Consider the following 18460-nt stretch of genomic DNA (forward strand, 5'->3'; position numbering starts at 1 on the left):
CCCCCCTTATATAACTCTAGGCGCTAAGCAATAAGATTTAAGGTTTGTGTAACAAGTATCAAACTTAAAATTCAAGAAAAAATACCAATATGAAAAATAGATGTTATAAGCTTTCCAATGGTATGCATACCTAGATACCAGCGGCTTTTTCCCTAGCCTCTAGGGGCTTTGGCCTATGAGGTAATTTTAAAAAAATAATTTATGGGCAGCACCAGGAATTTTTTTTTGGGGGGGGGAATTTTCATTTTTTGGGGGGTTGGAGGTGTCCCCCCCCCCAAGAAAATAGCTTAAAACCACCACAGGACCAATATACCCTGACCAATATACCCTGAAGAGTAGAATCCGATCGGTTCAGTGGTTACCAAGATCTTAAGGGACGGACAGACAGACGGACAGACATCAAGCTACTTTGTATTATAGATATTTGTATATTTTAGGTACTTTGGGTACTTTCAATTTTAGCTTTATTAAAAATTGTCTTTGAAATGTGCATAGTTTGTAGTTTGGGGGGGGGGGGGGGGGTTATACACTTATAGGCAATGCAATTCAGTATAAAATTTTGCCTTGGATGTTTTTGGGTTTGTCATTAACCTGATTCTTTTTGTAAAATCTCTTATATGATATAATCTGCCAGCAAATCTTTGAAAATTGAATTTTGGCACTTTCCTTCTAGGGGCTAGTGGGGTAAAACAGCTTCAAAAACACCAAAATCTATAGTCTGAGCTTAGTTTTAGATATATCAGGCGTTGCTACAAAAGACCAACTCTACAAAAGACCAACGCCTACAAAAGACCAACTCTACAAAAGACCAACGCCTACAAAAGACCAACTCTACAAAAGACCAACGCCTACAAAAGACCAACGCCTACAAAAGACCAACGCCTACAAAAGACCAACACCTACATAAGACCAACATCTACAAAAGGGTCAATTTTTTAAAAGCAAGGTTGTATCGGGTTCGAAACTATTCCGTTACGTAGCAAACACAGACTTTGGACAAACTGTCGGACGGAATTTTAAAATTCAGCCTGTGGACAAAGTTATTCAAGAAAGAAATTTCGGTTTTGAATTTTGTCCTTGTGTTTTAATCGCCATATTGGATATCATTAAAATTGGAAGATTTTTTCTTTAAAATTTAGAAGATTTTCAAGCCATTATTTGATTACATTGATACAAAAAAATAATTACAATTTTTTTCTTGTAATTGTGTCGCTTAAAATCTATTTAAAGCATACATTATATTCATTATATTTATTAATTTGATAAATACAAATATGATGCTACACCAGTTGCAGCTATAGACCTTCCAGCTCTACGATTTTTTGTAGTCGTTGGTCTTTTGTAGGCGTTGGTCTTTTGTAGGGTTGGTCTTTTGTAGGCGTTGGTCTTTTGTAGAACCGACTAGTTGGTCTTTTGTAGGTGTTGGTCTTTTGTAGAGTTGGTCTTTTGTAGCAACGCCATATATCAAGCTGATTTTTAATGTAAACTTTTTTACAAAATTAAGCTAAGTAGTCACTGAAGATTTAATTTGGTACTTTCCTCCTTGGAGTAGTTATGAGCCTATTTTTAAAGATGTCAAGAAGATATTTTTAATTTAAGTTTTTTTTTCATTTTGGCACTTTCCTTCTTGGGGCTAGTGGGGTAAAACACTCCCTAAAAATTAAAATCATAAGTTAGTACCAGATTTTGCCATGGCTGTTTGGATGGTTGTTATAGTTATTAAATGATTCTTTTTTAAAATTTTCTTATATGAATAGATCTACCTGTAAAACTTTAAAAATTGAATTTTGGCACTTTCCTTCTAGGGGCTTGTGGGGTAAAAAAGCCTCTAAAACACTAAAATTATAAGCTATGAGATTATTTTTGAAGATATCAAACTAATTTTTTAAATATAAACATATTTTACTAATTGAATTAGTATCTATTACAGATTTCCTTATGGCACTTTCCTTCTTGAGTCTAGTGGGGTAAAACACATCCAAATACCAAAATTATAAGTTCTGAGCTTATTTTCAAAGATATCATGTTGAACTTTGATTAAAACAAATTTCACATAATTGAAAAAAATGATATAGTCCTTATTTTTAGCCCAATATTTTTAAAAATAAGCACAGAACTTAAAGTTTTAGTAGTTTTGGGGTCAGTTTTACCCCCACTATCCCCTTGATGGAAAGTGCCAAAACTTAAGACTTTCTGGTATATTTAATCACTAGCGGTTAGGCCCTAGAGGACTCTTTAGGCCCTTGTGGTGAAGGTGACCCCTCTACTTTCAATTGTGCTTATTAAAAGAAAAGTTTTTAAAAATGGGAAGAGTTAATTTTTTAGGGTGATTTCCCTTGGGAGGGTGATTGTACCCTCCCCCAAAATAGTTAGAAACCTTCCCAGAACCTATGAGAAGCTACACAGTATAGAAGGACCACATCTGACCAGCGGTTACAGAGATCCTTTGCTAAAGACAAAAATAGCTTACTACTTTATATAATAGGATATAAGAGATTTTACAAAAATAATCAGGTTGATAACTATAACAACAAGCCCAAACATAACTTTCACCCAACTACCAACTAGAAAGAAAGTGTTAAAATTAAATCTTTAGTTGCTACTTAGCTCAATTATGTGAAAAAGTTTACATTAAAAATCAGCTTGAAATCTCTATAAATAAGCTCAAGGCTTAAATTTTAGTGTTTTGGGGAGTCTTTTACCCCACTAGCCCCAAGGAGGAAAGTGCCAAAATGAAATAAAAAGTGGCTACTTGGCTCAATTATGCAAAAAAGTATACCATAATAAAATCAGCTTGATATCTCTAAAAATAAGCCCAGAACTTAAAGTTTTAGTAGTTTTGGGTGCAGTTTTACCCCACTAACCCCTTGAAGGAAAATACCAAACATTAGGTTTACTGGTATATTTAATCATGTAAGAGATTTTACAAAAAAATCAGTTTAATGGCTATAACAACAAGCCCCAACATCCATGGCAAAATTTTATACTGAATTTCATTGCCTATAAGTGTATAAATTTTCCCCCTCCCTACTTGGTTCTTACTACAAACTATACAAATTTCAAAGACAATTTTTAATTAAGCAAAAATTTACAGTACCCAATGTACCTAAAATATACAAAGATATCTATATAGAATAATTATATAACTCTAGGTGCTAAGCAATATAATTTTTAAAAGGTTTGTGTAACAAGTATTAAACTTAAAATTCAAGGAAAAAACTGCATTTTCAAAACTTTTGCATATTTCAGAGGATAGCTCAAAAACTAATAATAGTAAAAAAACGTAATATACCAATATGAAAAAAAGAGGTTATAAGCTTTCCAATGGTATGCATAGCATTTTTCTACCTTTTCTATGTGCTGAGCAATGACATATTTAAAATGTCTGTATATTTGTTGCAGGATTGCCAATGTGAATTTTAGGTTAAAAATAGCTAAAATCTTTTTCCCGGATTTTCTCCCAAGAAGGAACGCTTTTGATTTCGTTTTTTGCATTTTTCATTAGTCTATATATGTATATATCAGAATCTGTAATAATCTCAGATAGCCCCTTTCAAAAAACTGCTTTTTCCTTCCGGCGACTAGTGTTTACTATATTATAAACTTAATTTTTCTGTTTTATAAATACAAATCAAATACTTCAATGTTATTTAAATAGCATCATTAATATAAAAAATGCATTTATGAAGCAAAAAGTAGAATAATGGGTGCTTGCTTACATGTGAAGACCGGAGCACCGAAACCCCCCCCCCCCCGCTTAGTTTTGACAAAAATCAAAAATAAGGGGGGGGGGTAGTTTTTTAACCCCCCGCTTAGTTTTGACAAAAATCAAAAATAAGGGGGGGTAGTTTTTAACCCCCCCCTTAATTTTGAAGAAAATCAAAAATAAGGGGGGGGGGGTTAAGTCTTTGCCTTGCTGAGCACTTTTCCTCCTTGCCGTTTTCCAGACATTAAAAAACTACCCCCCCCTTATTTTTGATTTTTTCAAAACTAAGCGGGGGGGGGGGGTTTCGGTGCTCCAGTCTACCACATGTAAGCAAGTACCGAATAATGGGTATTATCGTTCTGGGCAATGAGATTTTAATAGTGATCATTGAAGCACTATGAGTTTTGAACGTTTTATTCTTGGGAGATTCGAGCTCGTTTATAGACGTTTACTTCCTATATAGATCTGTCATGGATCTTGATGCAATACTGCAGGCCGTTTTGTACATGTTAAAAATTGGAAGATTTCATTAAATAAAAGTTGTCGCAAATATAGGTATTAAATGAAGAAAATATTTTTTTTGTAACCGTTAAGCTTTTTTAAGGGAAAATACTCTATAATCTGAAATATACGTTTTTATGTCTACCAACTCCCGTCAAGATAGACGGCTGGAGTTTGTTGTTAAACTGTTTTTAACCTATTTTTAAAACATATACAGCATGACCCTCGAAAAAGTATTTTTAAGCATCTGCAGCCCTTATTTCTCAGTGAATTATTAAAAAATGCATATGTCCTGGTTCTCTATAGTATTCCACGTAAGTAGATATAAAAATATTTTTTTTACCTGCATTAACACCGGAGATTTTTAGTGCTAAAGTTTTGAAAAAGTGACTGAGGAAAAAGTAACTTTTAACATGATACGACTTTTTTTAGCAAAATTAAGCTAGAAATCCTTTTATTTTTGTTACTAGCAGAAACTTTATACAAAAATAAAATAAAAAATTTAGTTTTTGAGTAAAAAGCATTTTTTTACACATATTTTTTGAGTCTTTTTAGTTTAATGATATTTTGAAAAACTTACTTATTAGGCAAAATTGTTTAAGATTAAAAAATCAAATAAATCTCTATGAATATAGCAGGAAAATTGTTTTTGTTTCACAATCCTAACTTTAATAACAAAAAAGTTATAAAGAAAATAAAAATAAAACATAATGATTTTTTAGTCTAAAAAGCTTAATTTACCCCTTATTAAATAATTGAGATGTCAGAAAAGTAGGCGGAGCAACTGTCATAATTAATCCTTTTCTATAAATAAGGGTTAATAAATAACCTAAAATTTGCAAATAATCAATTCATTCAGTAGTATTTTTTGCCATTAAAAATTTATATTTTTTGGTGGAATAAAAAAGAAATATTTAGTTAACTTGTTTTTCTTTGTGTCTCATTATTCAATTGCCAGAAAAACATAATATAACCATCCAAAAAATAAGAGAAACAAAAAAAAATTCTTTTTCTCAGTCACTTTTTCAAAACTTTAGCTCTAAAAATCTCCGGTGTTAATGGAGGTAAAAAAAATATTTTTATATCTACTTACGTGGAATACTATGGAGAACAAGGACATATGCATTTTTTAATAATTCATTGAGAAATAAGGGCTGCAGATGCTTAAAAATACTTTTTCGAGGGTCATGCTGTATCAAAAATATACTATGACACCAGTAGAATTAAACTGCAGAGCCTAAATTTGAATTAAGTCCCCAATAAACTTTTTTGAGGGGATTTCAAAATTAATTTTACTGTTGCTGTGGTCTTTTTTGATCAGAGCAAAAGGTCTTTTTTTATTTGGGTAAAATTCGTAGCTTTTAGAGTGTTTTGCTTCATATATATAGTATTCTGGTATAGAGTAAAATTAGGCCTTTTGATTTCATCTAAATTAATTCATTAAAAACTTAATTCTTTACAATATATCAATGAATTAACTTTATCGTGCTTGTTTTCCATCACTTATTTAAAACACAAAAAAATTGGCTGTAAAGGGTTAAATAGTGAAAGATGACAACAAACGTTTACGCAATACAACAAATTTTTTTTTGTCACATATACAAATATGATAAAATATAAGATTATTCAAACTTATCTTTAATAATATTTTTAAAAAGCATGTATCTTTTATGTGTATAGTTTTCATTCTTTTCATTTTAATTAAATAAAAATTATTTAACTACATTGGAAATAAGTTACTTTGTGAAAACACTCTTTTTTGAATTGTAAAAAACTGAAATGAAACGAGACTTTTAATTGGTTCAGACTTCAGAAAAATATGTTTTATTTTAATGTTAAATTTCTTCTATATAAATTATTGTTTTAGAAAAAAATTATTTGCATCGAACAGAGTAGAGTTTTTATTATTGTATTGATATAATCTGAATCACATCAAATTGTTCTGTAAGAAACAATTTAACCCCAAACTAAAAAATGCTTTTGCTTCAAATGATCACAGCAACATATAAAATTGATTTTTAAATCCCCCCAAAAAAGTTTATTGGGGACTTAATTCAAATTTGGGCTCTGCAGTCTGATTCTACTGGTGTCATAGTATACTTTTGATATATGATAAAAAAATAGGTTAAAAACAGTTTAAGATTCCCTATAACAATGGGCATCCAGTATTAAATTTACTTTGAACGTTGGTCAGTCGCACTCGGACAGGCTTTAAAAGATAAAAATTATTTTTTATTTATAAAGATTTCGTGATTTTTATTTATCATCGTGTTCTATATCTCATTCTCTTCCTCTCTTTATGACCACTAAATATATGCTCTAAAAATCACTTTGTCCGTTTGTTAATCCATGATTTTGATAATGCTCGGCTATTTATGGAAATTGTGTTATCCTTGTTTATTTAGCAATATCTAAAAAACATTCTTGGAATTGGAAATAAGTTGCGAAATAAAAAATGAAATTTTTCTTTTAATTTTTCATTTTTTTATCTGCGGAAAACTGTCTATCTATACGATGCGATAAATATCCATTAATTATTAATCTATTTATCTGTCTATCTATAGCTTTCATCCTTATATTTGTTCTTATTTAGGTATCAGGACAGACAAACCACAAAGTCACACTAATTGACAGGGAAGAAGTGTTGCCCACAGCTCAGAAAATGATAGCTGCAAGTGTCAACAGGGTGGCTAAAAAGGCCTTTAAAAATGATCAGGAGGTAAATTGATAATTTGATGCAGGGACATCAAAGCCTTTTTATTTTGAGATGGGGTAAAATCAGGGGTTATCATCTGTATTTTAAAAATTTTTGAATGGTTAACTCATAAGGGGTTTCAAAGTTTGAGTAAACACTCCTTTTCCCCAACTCTAGGACGTCTGTGATTTAAATAATTGGTAATGATAAATGAAAAATGATAAAATAGAAATAGATAGATTTAATGAAAATATTAACAGATAAGTGATATTATGTCAATTTTCAAACAATCTAAATAACTTTAATTTTTTCCCTTGAAAAGTTTGTAATTTGGGAGAGATAGGTCTTCTTCCCTCAAAAATTATTCCCAAATTTAGTTTAAAAATAGTTTTTAGACATATAGGAACAGATAAATAGAAAGCTTTAAAGATACATATTTAGATGGAAAAAATACTAAGAAAATAAAACATATAAAATAAAATTTTTCAAAAAACACATATATTTTCTAAACACCGTCGGTTTCCCTCAAAGTGCCTAGTCGAGCAGAGAACCTCCTTCCTTATTTTAAAAAAGACTGAACACAGCCGGGGAAACTCCATTCACCTTTATTTTCAATCTATTTTTAAAATGGGGGCGAGGTTTAGTGCTTTAAAGGCATTTTTGGGGATAGCACCAAATCACGTGAACATTTGATAATGGTTTATAAATCCATTTAGGCTGGAAGAGCTTTTATAGAAGATACTATTGGCAACATAAAGTTGGTTTCTGATCCAGGAACATAAATTGAATAATATTTCCAGTATGGCTTCATTACCGCTTAATATCCGCAGGTTTAGAATCGGATCTCAGCCATATTGAATAATCATGTGTAGCATCGTATTATAGACAACTTTCTACGAAAAATAAAATAAAAAAAACATAAAGTCTGGGTGTCCATTTTTGACATGATGAAATTTTAGAAAAATTTACTATATGTTATAATTATGCAATAATAATAACCCTTTATTTCAAATATTGATATCTATGAAGAATAGGTACAATTCTTTCAGTGAATCATTCCTACAATAATTTCGTAAATATAACTATGTTTGAATTAGGCAACCTTTATTTGAACATTTAAAGGATTGGTTGTCTGTAAAAAATTGAGATAAATGGGATTTAACTTAAGTTATGTCTGAGATGGGGTTATATCCTTATACTTAAGTAACAGGATGTTTGTTTGTGTGTCTGTGTGTTTGTTTGTACCGAAGGATCTTGCTAACCGCTGAACCGATCGGGTTCTCCTTAGCAGGGTAGCTTCTCATAGGTCCCGGGAAGGTATATAATTATTTTCTTGGGGGGGGGGGGGGGGGAAGACACCCCCAACCCCCCCAAAAATGAAAAATTTTCTCCCTCAAAATTTTTTTTTATATTTTTAAAACTAAAATTAAAAATAAGGCAAAATTTTTTTTTATATTTTTAAAACTAAAATTAAAAATAAGGGGGGCATCCCCCCCCCAAAAAAAAAAAAATTCAACCCCTCAAAAATTTTATCTTATCCTTTTTAAAAAAATCCAAAATAAGAAATTGGGTTATCAAATTCGCCTCCCACCTCTTCAAGTGCCCCTAGAAGCCTCTAGGGGCGTAGCCGATAGTATTTATAAAAGTAAATGCTGAGTGACTTGGATTTTAAAAATTAATTCATTTCAAGTTTTTAAAATTTTATTTCCGACGAATAAAATATTCAATAAATTTTGACAACTAAGGCCAAGCATTGTTAACTGCTGATCTTGTTATTGAAGCTGTCACTGAAAATCTAAAGCTAAAACAGGTAAAAATTATTCTGATTAATTTCAAAAACAATCTATCAGGGCTCGTCAGTCGCCTGTAAGCATCGCGGGGATAACAACCTTTTCCAACTAAAAAATTAGCTAGGAATGTACTTTTTTGTACTGATGTCAGACTTATATAAGATCTTTACAATAATTATTGCATACATAATACATATATAATAAAATTATTGCACATATTCTCTTTCATATTCAATATAACCTTCAAGTTTATATTAATTTATTGAGTATTGATCTTCATATGTAATTTTCCTAACCTTTTCATATAAGTATGCCTTGGGATCATGGGCGTGCTCAACAATTAAAGTTGGAGTATTTTAACCAAAGGGTAATGGGGTAATTTTAAACCCCTGTAGCACTCTATAAAGAAAACACCCCTTGTAATTGAAAATTTTAAGGCCTTTCATGGGGGTAGGTTTATAAATTCTACCTTAACAAATTTATTGAATTTCGTCTTTGGGGTATATATATATGCTCCCTCCTTTGCACGCCCCTGAATATGATATGCATATTCCTAGTATAATACGCTGCAAAATACACCTTATGCAAATTAGAATACATAGTACTAATAAGTTTCTTACATATATTATTCCTCAGATAAATTTATGATGAGTGGCCAGATAGCTTGTTCTGTATTTAATAGGATTTGCTTAAATATTTGACTTTAAAAGCTCGTTAAACATTGAAAGAAATATCAAGTTGGAAAAATAGATTAAATTAACTCACATTAAACAGCCCACCAAAGCCATACTATCGCGAGTTTCAATGATTTTCTCTTTAAAAACATATAGATGCTGCAAACAATGGACCCCTAAAAAAATTCACAGGGAAATTTTTTTATAAATAAATATGTAATTAAAATCAGTGTTATTTAAGGATTTATTCAAAAGATGTGATGACGAATGCCCTGAGAAAACTATTCTGGCAACAAATACTTCTACATTAAGAGTCACTGATATTATGAAGGTAAAAAATTCAAACACGAAGCACATTCGTAGATTGTCGGGCAAATCTCAGCCCAACACCGCGTTGTTGTTGTAGCCCTGATTCTCTGAAGTTAGGGCTCAGATGCACACGGAGACTGGAAGTGAGAATCCTTTGGCCAATCTTAGATTGGTAAGCTTCGGGCACAGTTGATTGTATTCTATGTTACATTACAAGCTGAGCCGCAATTCTCGTGGAAGCTACTTAATTATTACATCATCCTGGCCTAGAGTTATGGCAGGTGTTCCATATTAAGCCAACCTAATTAATGACACTCTCATACGAGGAGCATGGACGAGGGAAAGCATGGTTAAAGCTGCATGATTTGCAGAATCCTAACTTCCTACAAATCTCCTTCCTTACAACCACAGGGCATCTCAGGAAAGGTTGCGTGATTATAATCTGACAAATTGCAACACCATTTGTCAACCAAGTGCAAAGTCTATGTGAGGACTTGAACTCGGTTTCTCCCAACCACAGCGTAGTGCGCTAACCACATACACTATGGGACACCCCAACATTACGTCATAACTAAAGACGTTTAAAATAGTTCCTTCTGCAGCTATGTTAAGGTGTGCGATATAAATAGTTAGAGTTGGGGGAATGCCTTGGCCAAAAACAGGCGCAACTCATTACCACGCACAGTGTTGACTTCCAGACACGGGATGTGCAATCAAATCGTTGGTTGTCTGAAGGGCGTTTGACAATATAATCATGCCCATCATTATGCAAGATATGACCAAAATATGATCTCGTGGTGCATTCCGTCAACGACTGATAATAAAAAACTTGTGTCTTATTATCAAAGGAAATCAACCTTTTACAAATTTGAAAAACAGCTGGAAGTCTAAACCTGAGCTAAATATGGCAATCCAGACTGGGTTTAGTTTGAGGCTTTGTTGCGGCTGACGCGCGGCTGCCGAGCCCTGAAATTATATTCCTTTTAAGAATAAATTTACATCAGGACATCAGAAGACAAGACCGCACAGGAGGCCTTCATTTCTTTAATCCTGTTCCTGTTATGAAACTTTTGGAGGTAAGAGAGACCTTTTTTACACTTGTACCATTGTAACTAAGGATATATTATTACATGGATCTTACACCAGATTTTCATGTTATCTAATAAAGTGAAATTTGCAGCGGGATAAATAATGATTCCCCCCTTCAATTCCCGTTACCCTATTCCCTCCCCTCCTTCTGGATTAACGAACTGACCAATAAACGAGTCCTGTGTTAGCAAACTTAATTGACGACAATTTTTACCCTCTCATAATATCCTCATAATTGTTTATTTGTAAAGTTGAAATATATTTGCTTTTTAAAGAAGCAATTATAGTTGAAATTTAGTTTTTAGGGATTAGAGGGATAGATTAATGGAAATTAATAATTTCTCTCCCTATCTCCTATACACTACACAATTAAATTTAACAGAGTTGGATTATATTCTCATGTCATGTTAGTATTACTGTCAGTAAAGATTCATATTAAATATAAATAATTCATATTTTCAGGTAATTAAAACTGATCACACCTCTCCTGAAACTTTTGACGCTATGACTGCTTGGGGAAGAGCTATTGGTATGAAAACAATAAATATATAAGTATAGATGTACAACCCAGATAACTAACTGGGGACTTTTTTCGACTTCTAGCAAATTGCTTTTTTTTCGTAGCGACTTGGCTGTAATATTTCCGACGCTATGGGCTGATATTCAAAGACCCAATTGAAAGTCGGCACAGGGACCCAACCCGTGGACATACAGTTATTTAACCCCTGTCCTCTCTATTCTTTTACTTTCATATGAGAACTTTGGTAAAGCACTTTCTTTTATTTTTCATCTTTAAACTCTTTTAGTGACATATTGCAGAACAGACTAAAATATGAATCGACTATAAAAGTTAATATGAATTTGAAAGAATACTATTTTAAAGCTATTTAATAATTTTAGTTTTTCTTGTATGTAATATTTAGGAAAACATACCGTAGCTTGCAGAGATACTATTGGATTTATTGTCAACAGACTTTTGGGTCCCTATATTCAGGTAGAATTTCTACTCAAAAGGTCATCTCTACATATCTGTCGGACGGTCAGTTCGTCGGCAATGCTGTTTTAAATATGAGTTATGGCGGGAAAAACATGAAATTTTATTTAAAATTTATCAGTTCCTATTATTTTGCTGGAAGTTTAATTGACATTAAAAAGCAAAATGTAAAACAGAAATAAATTTCTATATTTACAGTTAATCTAAACTAATTAATTCGTTTAATGAGTATGTTTGCCATTCGTAACCCACTTTGTTTTAAAAAGATGCTGTGAGTATTGGTGCAAAAAATATGACGTAACAAAAAAAATTAGCCAATGAGAGGCCACTATAAATTTTACCATTGGTCAATAACGGCCTCTCATTGGCTAATTTTTTTTGTTACGTCATATTTTTTGCACCAATACTCAAAGTATCTTTTAAAAATATTATTCATTAGTTTCATTAACGAAAAATATTCTATTCTAATTAACATTTATATAAATTGTTATTTTACAGGAGGCAATTGCCATGGTTGAAAGAGGAGATGCAACTTTTGAGGTAATCTTAATTTGTAGTAATGCAATTTATTTCGAACTGTACATTTATTTTCTTCAAAACCACAAAATTTTTACAAATGGTTATATTTAAGAGTCCTAAGAAATATTTTGCCATTATCTATGTATCCAGGTATTGATTACAAGGACTATCAAGTCGTTTATTTTTGTGGAGGGAAAAGAAATTAATATTGGTGTAAAATATAAAAACTTTACAATTAGATTTATACATATATCTCAATCGTATTATTATAACTATATGTTTTTTTTTATATAAAATGTTGGAATATGCTATTAAGTTGATTAATCTGGTTATTCTTTGGTTACTGTTCTTCTTGTTATTCTCTGGTACCTTTCTAGAGTAATATATATTTTTATTCATATTATCTACGTAGGATGTGGATGTAGCTATGAAGCTGGGGGCTGGTTACCCTATGGGGCCTTTCCAACTGCTAGACTACACTGGTCTTGACCTTCATAAGGAAACCAAGTTTTTAAATTTACTAAATGCAGGGGCTGCAAATTGAAATTGCCGCAAAATATTGTTGGGGTAAAGTTGGCGTATTGTGGCATCCGCCGAGGATAAATGGCAGACACCAGAGTTCAATTAGACTACGGCAGTGTGAACAGACGTGGACACCTTACTATAGAGAAGCTACGCTTCTCTAGCAATCACTAAATAACAAACAACATCTATTTCAGTTGTCCCTTTATTGAAGGTCTAAGGAATACTAAAGCTATATACAACAAACAATAACTACACAGATAGGAATAAATAATCATAACATAAAAGCATTATAATACATATACAATAGTCAGTTTGGGCAATAATGATCCCCCATCCCTGGAAAGGGTGGGGGGAATTAACAATACAGCTTAACCATAATAAAGCTTGTCAGATTCAATCATTAATTTTAGACATAGGGAGGGGGTCGGCAGACCCCTTCCCCAGGACTCGGGGGAGGGCCGTTGGCCCTTCCCCGAACCCCGGTCAGGGGTGCCATAGGCATGGCTCACGGTTGCCGAATACCACAACTCTCCCCTCGGAAGGCTGGGAGAGGGTTTCCCTACCAGACTTCCGACAGTGGTTGAGGCCTTCGGCCCGCTCCTTAGGGCTAAGATATATACAAATGATAATGATTCAATGGAATCCTAGTGGTGAGTTTTTTCAGGGCTGATGGGCTCCCAACGTGGGATAGAAGGCAGAGGCTGGCTTTGGTTGGACACATAGCTCAGCGCCGGCAGGTGTCAGGTTGGCGTGTGGCACAGCTGTTGCTGGGACGGTCAGCAGCGGGGCATTCTGGTTGTTGTTGGCAGCGGCTGGGGCACTGGCTGCCAAGTTGACCGTCTGGGCGGCAGCCTGACCTCCCGAGGGGCCGCGGGGTCTTCCAGAGGGCGGTCCTGGCCTGCCTGGGCGGTCATGCCCGCTATCAGCTGATTGCATGGACACCATTTCCTCGGCTGCTTCCCGGTCGATGGGAATGGCATCCCAGTCTACTGAAAAGTCCCGGGACTTGGCATGGGTGAGCCGGGCCAAGGCCTTCCTGTACAAAGTTGGATGGTACAGGAACACTTGTGACATCGCATTCATGGCGGCCCGTACACCTCCTTGTGCGGCTGCCAGGGAAATGATGGTCAGATCCCCCAGCAGTTTGAGGATTAACAACAGCAAGCACAGTATGGCTGCGCCATCTCCCCACTCGTGAATAGCTTGTCTGAATCCAGCCCAGACATCCAGGGCGGCCTCTCCTTCCTCCGCCAGTCGGTCGATGTTGTAGGACACTATCCCATGGTCCCCGGTGGCCGAACAGCTACCTTGCTGAACGCATGAGCCATAGGACAGGCCGGTCAGCATGGCGCTTTTATACGCTGGGAACGCCAGCAGTTGCTGCCAGTCGTTCAACTCAGCCTGCGAATACAAGCCCCCTGAACTGAAGTCATCCAAGGGTTCTGTCAGCAGCTGCTTGGGCGTATCCAGCGGGGGTGGCCTCTTCTTAGGAGCGGGGGTTAACTCTATCCAGCCTTCCTCCTCGTGCACAGTCAGGGGGTATGTGGAGGAGCAGGGAATCTTGGTGGCGTGGCCGCTATACACTCGTGTCACGGCGTCTACAAATCCTGTGGGTTCCACTGGTACTTTGTCCCAACATTCCTTGCTTTTACGGACAACGTATTTGTTGCGTTGGCAGGTAAGCTGGAGCAGGACATCTCCCCTCAGCACCGAGAACGTGCTCCCCTGGACACGCACCGGGTGGGCCGGGTCTAGTCGCTGGAGCTTCCAGCAGTTGGCCGCTACTTCTTCTGCTGCTGTGCTTTTCATGCGTGTCTCCAGAGTAAATCCAATATAACCTGCATGTATCTGGGCCTGCAGGGGGACATCAACATCCCTGGCCGATACTCTGGGCAGCGCTGCCGCGGCTGGGTCAGCTGCCACGAACAATGCTGGGTGGTTGGTGGCATGGGCCTCAAAGTCGCAGTTCACTATTGAGGTGGGGTTGGTCATGTTGATGAAAAACTGGGCTTGATGGTCAACCAGGAACGCATCCATCACTAGGCTAGGCTGGAGGCTGCGGATCAGCCTCAAGGGGCAATCTCTCCCCAGGTGGTCCCACACGTAGGTTGCTTCCCCAGTGATGCAAGACAGCTCAGAATGGGGACATTCTAAGGCCAGGTGGTCAGATTGGGACTCCACCCGTCCATCCTCTACTACGTAGGTCTCTTCCTTGACCAGCAGCCGTCGTTCCTGGAGCACTAATTCATTGCGGTACAGCTGGCCCTCGAAGTGGACGTCCTCCCCTTCACAACCCACCCCCTCGGGGCTGTTGACAAGGGCGCCCACCATATCGAGGGTGAAGAACAGGGGATGGTTCAGCTGGAACGTCAGTGGCTGGGTCTTGCCTGGCAGCGTGTAGACTCGGTTCCTGGCCAGGTCTCGGCACGTTTCTGGATCGATCTTGGTTGGCCTCATGAGGGTGGGGACCGAGGTCACCTTGAGGTGACCCCATACCCCACACCTGAATGTCCACTGGGACACAGTGAGCTGACAACTGTATCCTGTTGTTTCCCTAATCTTGACTTGCTGCAGGACGTGTACTTCATGGCCCAGGGGCACCTCCTGGTGTAGCGGTTCCGTGCTACACATCTTTTCTTTATTGTAGGCTGTGACGTGGGTGGGGTTGGCGCAGTCCCACCCCACCAGGACGTAGCTGGTTGTAGGCCACACGGCTGCCAGCAGTAGTCCCCACAGGACCATCCACCAGTGTGAGAAGCTACCAGACAGCCATCTACCTCGCGCACGCGGCTGGGGATCTTCGGCTCGGGTCACGGCTGCTTCTCGGGGCTGGACACGGCTGGGCTGCTCCTGGCTAGATACAAATTTCCATTGAGCGTTATCTTTGTGTGGCCGGGGCACCCCGATACCCTCCCCAATGACAGACTGGCAGGCGACTGGCGCTTGCCTGGGTGTCGGCTCCCCTAGCCCCAAGGGGTCCCTTCCCTTGTCCATGGCATGCCCAGTGGCATGGGGCTGAAGTGCGTGTGGCACAGGCTCGCCCTGACTCACGTCCCTCCCCTGCCCTAGGAACTCAGGTGCATGTGGCACAGGCAAGTCCTTATATCCCCAAATTTCAATCTCCCCAGCCTCTGGTGCAGGGGGCACAGGCAAGGTTGGGGTTTTACAATAGTTTGGATACAACACATTTGTTAAATTTAACTTATCCTGGCTCGACTGGAAGTGCTGGGCAGCTGGGTTCCTTTGGCTGGCAGGGGGCGCTGGATGGTGTATAGTTGGGTTCTCCCTACAGGCTGGTGGCGCTGGCTGGCTGGGGGTGACGGGTGTCACCCCTTCCTCTGGGACTGCTGGCTCGTTCCAGGATCCAGGTATCTCGGTGGCGGCGACGGTTGTCGCCCCAGGCACCAGGTTGGAGGCTGGCTCGTTCCAGGATCCAGGTATCTCGGTGGCGGCGACGGTTGTCGCCCCAGGCACCAGGTTGGAGGCGCTGGATAGCACCCCCCAGTCATCGCAGGTGGCGGCGCCGGGTGGCGCCCCATACATCGACTCGGATGCGCTGGCTAGCGCCTCCTGCCTCTCTCGTTCAGCGGCCGCCAGGGCCTCCCCGTACACCGCCTCAGTGACGCTGGGTAGCGCCCCTCCACTCTTGCTGGGTAGGCTCGGTCGAGCAGGCTCCATCATGTTTAGGCTAAAAGGCTGGGGCCTCAGAACTTCTGGCTCGGCGATGTTGTTGGGTTGCACAAACTCCGGCCCCAGGTGGTTGAGACTGAAGCCCAGGCCAACCCGGTTGGGTTCAGCCGCGCCTCCCAGTACGTTGATCCTAGCTGGAACGGTCCCAAACTGCGGCATTCCGTCGGCTCGGCCCGCTGCGTTGGGGGCGGCTGCTTGCTGCGGTGGTGCTGGGGGCGCGCTCCCTTCCATGTGGGCTACTCTGCTGGGCTTTCCTGGGGGAGCACCCTTGTCTGCGGTGCGCCTACGGCCGGCTACCTGGTCCCAGTCAGCTCTGCACTCGGCCGCCATATGGCCGGCATAGTGGCAATGCTCGCACTTGGTAGGACGGTCATGGCGTGGCTGGGTGCGTCTCTCCTCTAGGCTGACTTCCATAGGCGTCGGGCAGTCTCGAGCTCGGTGGCCTTTCCCTTGGCAGCGGAAACAGCGGCCTGGAACCTTGTCATCTGGAGCGACCTTCCCCATCTGGTGGAGACCCGGAGCCAAGGCGCCAATCTCCATTGGCTCCGACTCGTCGTAATGGGGCAACTGGATGCTGGCTGACCCCGTGAGCCCGTCGGTGGCTTCCACTAGGCACACACCCTCCTTCAGCTGCTTGGTAATCATTGTGACGGTGAACATGGCTCGCCTCGTGTACTCAGGTACAGAGGCGATCTCATGACTCATCATTTCACGTTTCACATTAGCGTTACGAATGCCACGATTTAATTCGTCGACTAATAATTCGAGATCCTCATGGCTGTAGGCGTCCCTATACAAGGCACACTTTGTGGATATGTATGCTTGTATAGGTTCTGTCGAGTGTTGCCTGTAATCCCGGAACGCTTGTTTCAGCGTCTGGGATTCAAAGGCGGGACGAAATAACATTTCACACTCGGCCTTGACTTGTTCGTATGTCAAGGCTTGGCCTGCCTCGCCAAACAGATGAGAAGCCATTTCCGCCGCTTGCCCTACCAGTGACAGTAAGAGGGCGTTGCGGCGGTTGAGGGAGTCATGGGGCGGCACGCGGTAAGCCGCCCATGACATCTCGAGTCTGCGGATGTGGGAACTCCAGGATTGCTTGGGCGGTCCTCTAGGAGGGAGAAGCTTGTAATTCTTTATTTTCTAAAAATACCTCTGTTAGATGCTATGGAGTAGCTCCGCTCCTGTGTGTGTGTGTGTGCGTGAAATCTCCTGTCCTTGCAGCGTGCTTACGCACCATCAAATCCGCGCACACAGGTAAAACGCGCACTTATCCCTCAACTCGCTCTCTCATTGGTCCGCTTTGTCCGTTGAATTTTATGATATTTCCGAACTCCGTTGCGCGACCCGTAAATGGCGCTCTGTGTTCCCGGTCGCTAGCTCCACACCGTGGGCGGACTTAGTCAAGTGTGGGTAGGAGGGGGGAAGCGCGTGAGGGGACGGGGTAAATCCGTCCGTTCCCCCTGTGAGGAAGGGGGGAGTGCTGTGGGTTTGAGGTAACTGTGTGATGAGGTAATGGTGCCCTTTCTCCTTAATCCTAGGCTTATCTGTTATGTCACCTTGATTGTATTTCCTTCAATGGAGAGTGGGCCCCTCCCTTTCCTCTGGAATAAGGGGTGTATTTTTGTTGTGCTGTAGGCTTGGGTGGTTAGATTGTTTATCAAGGCATTGTTATATTACATCTAGATTCTATTTTTGGCCTTATCACAATACATAACAGATTTGCTTACCAAACCTGTTCTATTTTTAGTTGTTATCACAATACACAACAAATCCAAGCCTGTTCTATTTTTAGTTTTATCACAATACACAACAAATTGTTTGCCAATCCTTGCTCATAAATCTATTGTTTAACCATCACACTAGGGTGGTAATCCCTACAATGTGATATAATATCTGCTTTTCTAGATGGGTGGCTGCGCTGTAGCCTCTCAGGATACTTGGAGTTGACGTAGTTTTCTCTGCTTT

At 39.1% G+C, this 18460-nt stretch overlaps 1 protein-coding gene across 1 annotated transcript in view; it reads left to right on the plus strand.

Moving 5' to 3' along the window:
• The window catches only part of LOC145335526 (hydroxyacyl-coenzyme A dehydrogenase, mitochondrial-like), a 29323-nt gene that overhangs the window by 5024 nt on the left and 5839 nt on the right, over nucleotides 1-18460 (plus strand). Inside the window, exons 2-10 of the mRNA XM_080181316.1 lie at nucleotides 6801-6926; nucleotides 7619-7674; nucleotides 8646-8712; nucleotides 9608-9697; nucleotides 10680-10751; nucleotides 11227-11293; nucleotides 11688-11758; nucleotides 12257-12298; nucleotides 12690-12774. Coding sequence (XP_080037442.1) covers nucleotides 6801-6926; nucleotides 7619-7674; nucleotides 8646-8712; nucleotides 9608-9697; nucleotides 10680-10751; nucleotides 11227-11293; nucleotides 11688-11758; nucleotides 12257-12298; nucleotides 12690-12774 — 676 coding nt within the window. The remainder of the gene's footprint in view (nucleotides 1-6800; nucleotides 6927-7618; nucleotides 7675-8645; nucleotides 8713-9607; nucleotides 9698-10679; nucleotides 10752-11226; nucleotides 11294-11687; nucleotides 11759-12256; nucleotides 12299-12689; nucleotides 12775-18460) is intronic.

The sequence above is a fragment of the Acartia tonsa genome, chromosome 2 (assembly GCF_053477335.1).
Source record: "Acartia tonsa isolate MP-2025a chromosome 2, ASM5347733v1, whole genome shotgun sequence".
In the NCBI taxonomy this organism is placed as follows: Eukaryota; Metazoa; Arthropoda; class Copepoda; order Calanoida; family Acartiidae; genus Acartia; species Acartia tonsa.